Here is a 13571-nt window from a genome sequence, read left to right on the forward strand (position 1 = left end):
TGCTGTCAAAAACACTATTTAAATTACCATGATCTCACTTGAAAAAGGCAAGAAAGAAATATGATTGAAGGCTACCTCCCTGTGCAAAGATTACAATTTTGAGAGCAAAAGCCAAATATTCATAAAAGCCATCGGATTCTGTATCAAGTTGTGCAATAACTACATTTCCACAAAAGATGACTCCCTCTACTCTTACCACTAAATGAACCAATTTTGTTTTCAGGAACCTGTCCTCATCATAACTCTAGGGGAGAGAAACTCATTTCCAGCTCCAGGACAACATATCTCATCAATTGAAAGGAAGGCAATTGGAAGTTAAATTTGGCCCACGCGTGGGTAAAGTTTCTTAAGCTGGTAGATAAGACTGAAGAGGAGGATTTTTAGTTGATGCTAGAAGGAAAGATTCCTTCTCTTTCTTTTAGAGGACAGCAACAGCCCACGGTATCTTTCAGCTCTGAGGGGGAAAAACTTATGCCCAATGCTGAACACCTCCTGACACCAGAAGCATTCAGATTTCCCCCTATAATTCTCCTGTAAATGTGGGTTCACTTGGGGAGGCAAAGAGTTTGCTAATGCAGGAGGCAAAACACCCTACAGCCTCAATGTAATCGTTTAGGGTCCATCCTGGAAGAATGCTGAGTATGAGGAGGGCTTGGCAACATAGGGAGAGTTCGACAGAAGGCTCTTGAAGTACCAAATGGAAATATAAAATATGTAGTGTGTAAATTTCTATTTATGATGTGGAATATGATATTGCATTTAGAAAATTCTGATATACACTCACTGTAACTTCTCCAAACTCTGTCAGATTTGCTGCCCATTTTGAGGAATGTTAAATGAGATTAAATGAACCACTACTTCAGTTTAATTCTGAGGAACATTTGGTTTTGTCATTATTTACTATTGTTTATTGATTTAACAGTATTTCCACAGACCAAAGTATTTTATTACATATATAGCTGAGCACGTAATTCATAATTGTATAATATAGAAAATAAACTTCTTGGTATTGGCCTCAGCATTTAATAATGAAAAACTAGTGACAAACATCTTTAGAAAAAAATAATAAAATAGTCCTTCAGTATTAAAATTTCCTAGTAAAAAGCATTAGATCAAAGTTAAGAATATGACATGTTAATGCATAGATGACTTAGGTATAAATAAAATGAATCAAATCCCAGCTCTTATAGTAAATCAAAATAGGTGAAATCTGCAGGTTCACAGTTTGTCATAGGTCAATTGCAAAAACAATGCATTCGTATTTTTCATCATTCTGAGGTTTTTAATGATACAACATTTAAAATAATGCATACCCAGGATATAAGCAATGTGCTGCATACTTACCAGGTGATTTTTATGCCACTTTGCTGAATGCAGGATTAATATATTTGGGCTTTTTATTGCTTGAGTAGAAAGTGCTCGTTACTTATTATTTTATGTTTATAATATAGAAAATTAAAAAAAAAACTTTTTTTTAATGGCATACATCACACGGTTGTAGTGGTTGATTTCCTCAAGATCGTCTTCTGTGGTTTTGGTGCAGTGGGAGGAGGCACAGTTGCAGGTCTGACAGGGGGGAAGCTGTTACTGTGGCTTATTCCCATTCCCCCATTTTCTAGTGGGAAAGGAGGGAGATGGGGTGGAGGAGGGAGGGGAGGGCCTTGGTGAGGAATCTTTCCTGGTGGGTGGACAGGTTCGCTGTGTAAGTGGACCTCCCTGTTTTTTATGTTATACCGGGTATCACAGTCAGGACAATAGCCATGGTACTGTACTTTTTCATTGAACCGAACTCGTTCTCGAGGCCCTGCCTGGGGACATCTGTCTTTTTCAGGTCTATGCATCAGAGGCTGAACTGGAGCCTTGTCCAAGTTACTGTTGGGTATGCAGCAGATATCTCCATTTGGAATTTTGTTAGGTCCACCTGGTAAGCCTCCATTTCGTAGAAGGGTGCCATTGGTCTTTACGGGATTGGCAGTTGGAACCACCCTTTTGAGGTCTTCACACTTCACAGGTGTCAACCGTGGAGGAGGTGGTGGAGGGTTTGGCTTTCTCAGGACCGTGAGGATAGCAGATGGGTGTGCTGGGGGTTTAATAAGCGGTGCATTAGCCTGCACTTTGATCTTCTCTAGGCTGGAGGCTGTTGTGCCACTTGAGCTACTATTCAGCGTGTCCGTTTTGGAGCTGTCAGTCATCTCATCCTCCAGCTGTAGGTCAGAGGTCAGGGTGTCAATCTGGTCAACCACCTGGTGGAAAGGACAAGGTAATTGTTTTGAAGAATGACCCAAACAAAGTATACTAGAAACAATGTCTTTTTGTCTAGGGGAAATCTGCTATGGAAGCTTTAACTGATATTGAACTGAGCATTCCATTGCTGCTTGATGTTTTCAGTCAATAAATTTACAGAATATTGACCATCACACAGAGGACCAACTGTTTGATAACATAATTTCACATGCCTAGAACATAACATATGATTTATATATGCATTCTATTTCTGACTCTGATATACCCACCCATAAAATATGAAACTTGATGCAGAAATATAACTGATGTTTTAAAATAATCAGAAAGTGCTTCCCTTCTGCTTAACATGTAGAAAGCTGTAGGAGAACATTGCTTCCAATCTTGAAATAAGAAAAAAAAAGATCATCTGCAAAATCATAACTTTTCCTGAGACCAACAGAGACCTGACCTCACAAAGCAACCAAATGAACTGAACTGTCAAGAGTTTCAAGCCCTCTGAGGATATACAGAAGACATCAACTGTTCAACCTTTAGAAAATCACAGGAAAAAAAGCAGCAACCATCAGAGTGGGTAAAGAAAACAACTAAAACTTTGATGACTAATTAAAGGTTGAATATGTGCTATTATGACAATTTAGAATCCTGGGAAGTCTCAGACACAGTAACATCTGTACTCACTCATGGCCTCCTTTTCACAGACCTCTCAGGCTGAGAGGAGAAAAGAGATGGAAGAGAGGCCCTGTTGGGCACACAGGCACAAAACCCCATCCACTTCTCAGACTGTTCTTCCTTATAAAGCAGAACCTTTACTGGTGTGTTAGCAAGAAACCCTCCAACCTGTAAGATACAGGCAACGATCTTTTGCTTCTGAGAGAGGGTAGAAGCAAAAGCTGTCTCACCTTGCAGAAAGGGAAAGAAAAGTATTTGGGCCCAGGACGCGAAACTAATAAAAAGCAGACGTTTACTATCACTGGGGGAATGACATGAAGTCACATCAGTCAAGGGCTACCACAGGCACCGGGCACAGGGGCCAGGGACTCAGATAAGGCTGGCAGAGGCATCAGAGCATAAGGCAGGTCATCACCCACGTTAAGGAGAAAGGTTGTGAAGACAGGAACATTGAATGGAAGTATCTTAGACAATGCAGTTCTAAGGAGAGTTTGGCAAGGATACTGGGGAGTCTGACATCTCCCATAACAGGGCTACCTTAGTGTCTCTGCCCTGTTCAGTCATTGGCTGGGAGCAGCAGTGTGGTCACTGCTGAAATGCTGGCTCTTAGAGTACAACATCAGGGTCCTCAGTCATTTACACTCTGCATTCAGAGGTCTTGGAGGCTATTCTCATAGCCACCATATATGCACTGTTATACATATATAAGAATGGAAAAGTTAACGGGCTGTTTTAAAAATAGTTTATGTAAGGAGACAGTTCCTTCATTTCACACATTTCCATCCCATTTATTCCATATGGAGATTGCTCCCTCCTCTTTTACTTAGGTCTAAGTTTAATCAACTGTGAAGTTGGCTCTTTGTCACATGGTGGCAGGATTGGGCTCAAAATGAAAACACCAAAAGCATCTAGATGTTGGACAGGATATAGACTTTACTTCTTCCCAACGAGACTCTTAAGTGATTGATTCCAGCAGGCAGGTAAATGCCACCAGGGTTCAGTCTTTGGATATCTCAAAGACCTGCAAACTCAGCAGTTTCAAAACATTCAACAAATATAATAAATTCCACAAATTTCTTCTAGTATTTTCTATTTTAGCAAATGACAGTACAAACCTCACATCTGAATAATCAGAAATCCAGAAACTATATTGGATACCATCCTTTCACTCGCCTTCTGGTCCGGAGAACAAGTCCTTCTATTTTAGCTCCTAAATAATGAATCTTAAATCCATTCACTTTCCTCCATTTTCACTTCTGTCATCCTACTCTGAGCCTCTATGATTTGCCATATGGACTATCTAAAGCCACTTTACTTCCTTTTTCATTTCAGTAGTCTCAATGACTTTTTCTTTTTCTTTTCTTTTTTGTTTTTCGAAGCAGAAATGTGCTTTTGTTAACTCCCCATTTAAATCCTTTATATGTCTGCTCATTTCTCCTGTGATAAAGATCAATTCTTAAGACAGACTTCAGGATTCTACACCAGGACTCTGCACAGTACAGTCTCACTCGGTGGAATACTGGTGTTTATCACCTGGCTCTTGGCAGTGTAAGGAAGTCTTCATTCGAAAGATTTTGCGTAAAATCCCACTGTGGTTGATTTCACGTTAGTAATGCGACATTACTGAGTCTGAGGTTGGGAATAAATGTACAGTAGTACACAAGTAAAAAGTATACTATATATAAACTTAGGAGTACAAATAATAGTGAACTGCAGTAAAATAATTTAAAATAACAGGGAACAATTAGAAAACCTTTGGTTTTAATGTAATTAGTTTAATTACAAGTTTACACAGTTTCACTTTTTTTTTTTTTTTTTTTTTTTTTTTTTTTGAGACAGAGTATTACACTGTTGTCCAGGCTGGAGTGCAGTGACGCGATCTCAGTTCACTGCAACCTCCATCTCTTGGGTTCAAGCAATACTCCCGCCTCAGCCTCCCAAGTAGCTGGAATTATAGATGTCTGCCACCACACCCAGCTAATTTTTTTGTATTTTTACAAAATACAAAAAGAGACGGGGTTTCAGTATGTTGGCCAGGCTGGTCTCGAACGCATATCTCATGATCCACTCGCTTCGGCCCAGTTTCACTTTTAATAACTGTTATGTTTAACAACCAACCAGCTCACAAAATTTTAAAAAATATGATTGGTTTTTTAGCTAGTATGAGTCGGTTCCAGTCACTGTCTCATGCTCCTAAATAACTCTCAATCCTCAACTCTGTATTTCTGCTCCAAGTCTCTCTGGTCTTCTTTAGATCCTCAAAATCGCCTGTCTGCTTCCTGCCATAGAATGTTTGCACAAAACATTATTTCTTCCTGAAATGCTCTTCCTTCTTCTCTTAGTCTGGTTAACTCTGACACATCCTTAAAATTTTTCCTATTGCATTCTAAAGGCCTAACATAACAACCGGTATTAATTAGGGGCTCAGCAAGGATTTGTTAAGTAAATGCTCCGAGGGTTATTTCTTGAGTTTAAGTGTGAGCAAAAAGCATTTTCTTTCCGATTTGATTTCTGGAAGTGGTTGTTACTTCAAAACTTGTTCAGTTATTCTAGAAGAAAATGGGAAGAAAAGAATTTATCCATAAATGACCACCGAGTTGGTTGCATATTCACCAGCTCTGTCTAGAAAGTGAAAGGCTATCTAAAGAATGTGAGAGGTAGAGAGACAGTCTTGGCTCCTGGGTCCCTGTCCTCTTTCACCTGGAGGTTATCTACCCCACACATTTTATCGTAGTAAATTCTGCAGCAAAGGAGAGAAAACATGTCTTTTATGAGGGAAGTGAAGCTGATTTTCAGGATGAATAAATGCCACCTCCGTTCCTGCTTGTTTTACGCTTCCTACCTGGTTTCAGTCTCTACGTTGTCATGTCCCGAGTGCTTATAAAATTCCAAGAGAATAAAAAACAAACAAAACGCTGCTTTCATGGAGCAGGGAATCCAGTGAAAGGGCCTGACTTTGACTAGATCCTCAAACAAGTAACTGTAAAAGTGCAACTAGCTTAGGTACTCTGAAGAATACAAGCTGTTATAAGGGAAGAGGAAGACCCCATCAGAAAGTGAGTGAAGCATTCTGTAAGGATGAGTTGGAGCTTACTGGCAGAAGAGTGGTTCAAGCATCTGCTCAGGAAAGAGCCTGATAAAGGCCCTCTGACAGAAGAGATCACCTGAATGTCAGTGATTTAAAGACTGTTTTGTCTCAAGGGTACTGTGAGAGATGAGGTTGGAGAGTTAGGTAGCAGCTATCCTGTGAGAGCCTTTGAGATGATGTGATAAAGTACCACATATTTTTCTTTTAAAGAGTTGCAGAAGTGAGAGGAGTATTCAAACAGACAATGAATTAGTACTTTCAGAACTGAAGTGTCCTCTAGTTGAAGTATACAGAGTTTCGAACAAGAAAATATAAACAAACTCTCACCCAGACATACCATAGTGAAACTAGAAAACACTGAAAAACAATGATAAAAGTTTTACAGCAACAAAAAAGGGAACACCAAATATTTATAGAGTAACAAAAATTAGGCTGACAGATTTTCACACAAGTAACAGTGGTCCTAAGATAATTTAGAAATAGGTTCATACTGAAAAAGTAATTGGGAATGTTAATATAGTTTACCTGATATGGAAGTGAGAGAAATAGACATTTTTAGACAACAAAGACTGAGAGAGTATTGCTCTTATAGCTCAGTATTGAAAGTATTGATAAATGAAAATTCAGCGAAAGGTAAATAATCAGAAGGAAGAACTGGAATGCAAGAAGCATAGATAAACAAAGGCATTGGTAAACAAGTAAGTCAAGTTATACATTGATTACAAAACATAATATATTAATGACTAATTTGGGACGGGGTAAGAAAAATGTGAAAATACTAGGAAAAAGAACACGTCTGATTGTAGGACAATCAGAATTAAACTATTTAAGGTCATTGTCTTTGTTGTGTGTGTGAGGAAAATTATTATCTATCTGATACTGATTAACTTTATTAAGTCAAAACTACAGGTGCAAATTTTAGAGAAACTATTGAAATAACAGGTAGAAAATTATCACTTCCAAAATAAATAAGAAATAAAAAGTGAATAAAGGAAATTCAATAAATCTAAAAAGGCAGAAAATAAGAAATCTTAAATTTTATCACAACAAAAAGCACCGTAAATGAAAGTTACTCTATAATAGAATAAGTGATGCCAATATATTTGTAATCACAAGAGTGTAAATAGATTAAAATAATGGATAAAAGTAGTGATTGCTGTCAAAAAGAGACACAGAAAGACAATATAAAGTTATAGAAATAAGATATATCAGGCAAATATCCAAATGCAACCTGATGCAGCCATATTAATTCCAAGCACAAAACTTAGTCCAAATCTTTCTTAAGCAAAGCAACAGTATAGTATCGATACCAACTCAGGTGAATAATAAATAAATAAAATATAATTTAGAGTTCATGTTCATGTGTACACACATATATGAGTGGAAAAAAGATTGTGAAGTAGCAATTCACATCAAGTGAATACAAATTTCCAAACACTCAGTCTTACTAGTAATTGAGGTCATGCAAACTTGAAAAAAACAACATAACATTTCAAACTCAATGATTTGGTAAAAATGAAACAACCTGATAATCCCAGTTGTTGGTGATGATGTGTATAATTGGAACTTATACATTGTCAGTGCAAATGTAAATTCAGTCAGTTCAGACAACTTTTAAAGAATACCTTATAAATTGAATAAGGTACACACTTTGTGGCAATTCTACTAGGAACACAACCTTGACTATGCCAGGGAAAGTCCGATAGATGTTCACGGGGTTGAAAATACACAAGGATATTCCCTGTAGGTTTATCATTTTTGTTATAGCAAGAAATTTGAAACAACCTAAATATCTATTAAAAAGTGATTGTGTTAGCAAATATAAAGCAGTTAAAATGAATTAACTAGTGCTATATGTATCAGTGGGGATAAATCTCGAAAACCTAATGTTGAATATTTTAAGAAATAATAAAAAGATATATTCAGTAGATATATCTTGTTTAGGCATAGAAGCACAGGTAGTTTAGTCAATACATAGAAATAGATAATACACATCAAATTCAGAGAAGGAGAAACAGGAACAAATGAGGAAAGTCATCAGCTACATAATATCAGTATTTTATTGCTTTTAAAAGGATATAAAGTCATTCTGAGAAAATGTTAACATTTGTTAAATAAATTTTATTGTGGATATTTAAGGTACACATTAGGTTATAAAATGCATATACAGTGAAGTGGTTTCTACAGTGGAATGAATAAGCATCTCCATCATCTCACAGTTACCCATTTCTCCCCAACAAGAGAGCTATAATCTACTCATTTAGCAAAAATCCTAAATACAATACAATATTGTTAACTATAGCCCTCATATTGTACATTAAATCTTTCAACATGTTCATCCTACATATTTGCTATTTCGTATCCTTTGACCTACATTTCCCCATTCCCTGACCCCCAACTCAGACCATGGTAACCACTGATTTTGTTGTTGTTGTTTTAGATTCCACATATAAGTAAGATCATGCAATATTTTTCTTTCTGTATCTGGCTTATTTCATTTAGCATAATGTCTTCCAAGTCCATCCATGTTGTGGCAAAGGGCAGGGTTTCTTTCCCTTTCTCTTAAGGTTGAATAGTAAATATTTAACATTAGCTAAATGATTTAGAAAGAAATAAAATAAGTAAACCTTACTGATGCTATGTGGAAAACATACTAAAGGGTGCTGCATTTTATTTACTTAACCAATTAGATTTTATTACAGTCAAGTGAGAAGTAAATAAATCACCTAGAAAAAGAATCCACTATATCCTTATAATTGCACATCTCTGTTTTGCTTAAGGTATTTCAAAGTATGAAATTGCACCTAAAGGAATAGTAACCACAGGCATGATAGAAATTAAAGAAAAAACAAAATGAAACAAAGTAGGACTGAAGGGATAGATTTTTTGCAGACAATTGGAGGTGAGAAGATAGCATGGCATCAATCACAAATCTGGGAACATCCACACGTAAACATCAGGTATCCAGAAAAAATGTATCTCAAACTTGAAATTGAGTCATTTGTCCAAATAATTGTGGCTATTCGGGTCTGTGGAGGACTTGGTTAATCACAGTGAAACAAAGAGAGTTTTAAAACAAGGATAATGGCAGAAGTTGTGTTTGAAAATCCCAGGAGGTTTTTAAAACCATGTATAAAAAGGAAGCTATAGTAGACTGGAATAATTAAGAATAGTGATAAATACGAGCTCACATGAGCTCAGTATTTTCACATATGGATAAATATATCTAATTAATTTCGAAACAGAAAAGCAGATTTAGAAGAAATTAAATAATTATATAATCTAAGTTATTTGTGGAAATCCAAATTCAGTTTATATTACTTCTACAAAATTAAACTACAATGAATAAGGGTAATGGCACCATAGAGGTGTCATTAGAGTGGAATTCAGATGTCCTAGCTAGAGCAATTAGATAAGAGAAAGAAATAAAGGGAATCCAAATTGGAATATAAGAAGTTAAATTAACTTTCTTTGTGGATGATATGATCTTATATTTAGAAAAGAGTAAAGACTCCACCAAAACACTATTAGAATTGGTAAACAAATTCAGCAAAGCAGCAAGATAAGAAAACTATTAGTAGCTCCTTTTCCTATGCTCCCACTGTGTTTTGTCCTTTTAATACTACAATTGCCTTAATGTATTAGGACTGTCTATTTATGTGTATTCCCCCAGAACATATAAGCATGTGTTTCCATCTTTTATCCCTGGCAGAGAGCACAGTGACTACACATAGTAAGAATTCACTAAGTATTTGTCTAGTGAGGGAATTGAATAAATATAGACACTATGAAAAAAGCCATTTATTGCCAATATTTCCATGCTACCCCCCCTTTCCATGGTTGGGTCTGATTTTCACCATCTTTAATCCCTCCAATTCCAGATGGCCCAGAAAGACATATAAAATGGATTAGACAGAGAAAAATACAGAATTCATGAGACCTGGTGAGCTCTCTTCCTATTTTGCCTAACTCGTAAAGCTTTGCTCCAAAGCTTGACACAAAAAGCAGTTGAGTCCAACTCCAAAACAACTACAAGAGTTTAAGTATATATTTTCCTTCAAATAAATTTCCATATAGCACTAAGTGCATTTAGAACCTAAATCTTACTTATATTGTTTAATAAAAAAATATATAATTCAATTGCCTTAAGAACAAAACAAAATGTACACCTCTTTCAATTTGAGTGAATCTTTAGCTCCTCCTTGTCAACAATTCTCAACCACAAGAATTTTCAATAACAAACTTAATGGAGAGAAATAAGGAACTTAACCCTGACTGAAACCTTTCCAAGAACATTTATAGATTCCTGTAAAATCTTTAAGGTTGACTTATAAAAACAATGACATTTTAAATATGGTGGCATTATCAGCGAAGAACTGAAAAGAGAAATTAATGGGAGCTATAGGAATTTCTAACAAGAGAAGGAGACAGGTAAAAAACACTACCTTCCCATAACTGTTTGATCTTTCTCAGTAGCTGAGTCCAAACGCTGGTGGGTAAAAGAACTGTGTCCAACACAGGCATAATATATAGGAGAGCAACTGGCATATCCTCCTCTGGAAGAGCCCTCATATAAGCCTAACAGAGGCGAGGCAGGAAGTGGTGGAGTCAACAGTGAGGATATTCCAGCAAGGACAGAGCACAGGAAGGCCACTTTGCCCTGAGTTCATAGTCACCGCACACGCACTTCATATAAAATGTGAAAAATCTCTACCCACCTATCCTAATGATCTACTGACAGGATGAAAATAAGCACTTCATTATACAGCCTACAACTCTGTGTTCTGCTGCTAGAGCACAGTATTTCTGATACACTGTATATGAATTCATATGTGTGAATAAATCCTGTGGTTATCTTCTGAAAGGTAAAATTATACTGAATTCTACTTGCGTTAGAAACAATGTCATAAATGGAAATATATAAATTGTCTCACAATTTGGTTAACTTCTCTTTGTATTTATTTATGTAGAATAATCTATAAAAACTTTAAAATTAGGAGTGACTCGGCCCTCTCTTGACTTCTGAAAATGTCCAATGTCCAGTGTGAAAAAGTCGCTCAGGAGATCTTCACTAAATGCTTGTTTTCAAAGGGAAGACTAGAACTGCATTGGGTTCCTAGGCCTGTCTTTGGATTTCTAGAGGAATCACATTTTATTTACAATATTATTGTTTCTTACAGATGAGGCCAATCAGCTCCTGACATAGTTCCACATTGTTCCCAAGTTCTTACCACCTAAAGCAACTAAGCATGTCTCTCTTTGCAGTCTGAAACATCTCAAGCACCATAATTGTATTATTTAACTCTTTCTTTTTTTCCTTGATATATTTGAAAAATCCAGAGTAAGTTAGACGATCTTGATGTCAGAGACCCAAGGTCTGTGTAACTTTCTGCTCTGCTATACCAAGGGGGTGGGCTCCATTTTCATGTCCAAATTGAGGACTGGGGCCCTGCTTTCACATATACATTTCAAGAGGTAGAATGAAAAAGGGTGGGGAAGTCATAACTACTCTTTTTTAAGGAGATGTTTTAGAAGCAATACATTTTATTTGCTGACATCTCATCAGTCAAAATAAAGTCATCTTGAAACACGGATACTGGGGAATGCAGACTTTTATCTGGGATATGGTTCTTCTACAAAATAAAGAAGAAAGGATATTCCAAAGCAACAAGCTTTCTCTGAAAGAGATACTAAAACAAACACATAGTGACAATAAATATACACACCCACACAAAGGTACACGTCTAATCATACTGTCAGAAGGTAAATATAGAGGATATATACTTAAAAATGTTTACTAATTTTTTTGCAAGTTTTTCTGGAAACAGAGTAAGGTGCATTTTTGGGAGGTATTGTGTTGTTTCCTTTTGTAATATGCATATAAGTGGCAACTTACATCCTGTTCTCTGGAAATAAACTAGATTTTAAAATAGACAACAATCATTATTTATAGTTGAGCCTGATAAATTAAGTATTTACTACCTAATATTTTTTGTCAAAAGCAAGTAAAACTATAATGATGCAATTTGTCTTATTTTTCTGTGTTCAATTGGATTCAATTAGTATTTATTGTGCAAGTACTATTCATCTGGTAATATGTAAGATACTGAGGATAAAAAAATAAGTTTCTAGTTTAAATGAGACTAACCATATGTACTTCATGTCTTCCTCCTCAGATCATCTTTAAATGAGAGTAAAGAAGTATAGTAATAAACTCAGAAAACTTTGAGAGAAAAGTGAAATCTAACCAGAGATTTTTATAAATATACAGGTGAATTAATTAAAAAGGTGGAAAAAGCACTGACGACGTCCCAGAAGAATTTCAAATTTTAAAGTGGAATATAGAAAGAGTGGAAGTGATAAGTAATATAAAAGTTAGAGTGGGGCATTGTTGAATCACTGTATTTCACAAGACACATTGTGTCTAATGGCCCCATACTCTTTCACATTCAACACGACTGGCAACATAGTAACAGCTAATAACCTTAACAAAAAAACTGAAATCCTTGCTATAAAAATATGGAACAATGTCTGTGGATAAGAATGCTCTGAGTATGGTTAACAGCAGCTCTGAATAAAGCTCTTCATTTTTTCCACTGGGAAAGTCATGAAGATGGAGTCACAACATCCAGCCATTTGCTCTTGCTCCATGTATGGGAAGATTCTAAAACATCTATATTTTAAGAACATATGACTAAGTTTCATGAGATTTTTGAGATAAGCAACAACACAAAACAGAAGGATCAAAATGAATGAATTGATCAATGTTGAAGATGAAGCTGCCATTATTAGTGAACTAAATAGAACTTTGTAGTAAATCTAATTAATCTATTTAGAGATGCTTGAAAATGTACTGCAGTTATAAAATAATAACATATGTAAAACATAAGCAATCATAAAATAAAAAATTGGAATATAAAACAAATGCTAAATTTAAAAAATATTAATAGGCTGAAAGATAAAAATAAAATCTTAGAAATATCAAATATAAAGTAAATATATATTTTAAAACTACAAGAAAAAAGTTAAAAGACATAGAGCAAAAAGATCAATATTGGAGCTTCAATAACTGATTAAGAAGTTCCAGAAACAGAAAAAGAGAAAATGTGAGATGGTAATAATAAAATAAATAATGGAAGAATAAAGATTTCATGGTTTGCAACAGAAATGGAGCTTCAAATGTAAAGGACCAATTGAATGCTGATGAGAATGAATGAAAAATAAAGAAAAGTCAATTTCAAGACACTGAGAAAAAATACAAATCACATGATCAATACAGTTTATTCAGGAGGAACAGACAGTCAAAGACATTTTACCAGTAACTTCAAAAGTTCCAGGACAAATTATTTCAACCCCAGTTTTAATTCCTGGCTAAATTAATAATGTTTTGTAAAAGTAAATTAAAATATTTTTAGATATTAAGGACAAAGACACTTCCTTCCTTCACATCCATTCTTTAAAAGTTAATTAAGGAGATATTCTGGCACAATAAAAATGGAATCCAAGAAAGATGAGATGCATAGGATCCAAGAAACATTACATTTAACCCAGCCCTTTTTTTTTTTTTTTT

General features: G+C 35.5%; 1 protein-coding gene across 1 annotated transcript in view; it reads right to left on the reverse strand.

Annotated features, from left to right (window-relative positions):
• Positions 1-880: 880 nt before the first annotated feature.
• Positions 881-13571, reverse strand: part of PRR16 (proline rich 16) — a 164054-nt gene continuing 151363 nt past the window's right edge. Inside the window, exon 4 of the mRNA XM_011972839.1 lies at positions 881-2243. Within this exon, the coding sequence (XP_011828229.1) occupies positions 1488-2192 (705 nt within the window). The 5' untranslated portion in view covers positions 2193-2243 and the 3' untranslated portion in view covers positions 881-1487. The remainder of the gene's footprint in view (positions 2244-13571) is intronic.

This window comes from Mandrillus leucophaeus, unplaced genomic scaffold (genome assembly GCF_000951045.1).
Source record: "Mandrillus leucophaeus isolate KB7577 unplaced genomic scaffold, Mleu.le_1.0 Scaffold131, whole genome shotgun sequence".
NCBI lineage: Eukaryota > Metazoa > Chordata > Mammalia > Primates > Cercopithecidae > Mandrillus > Mandrillus leucophaeus.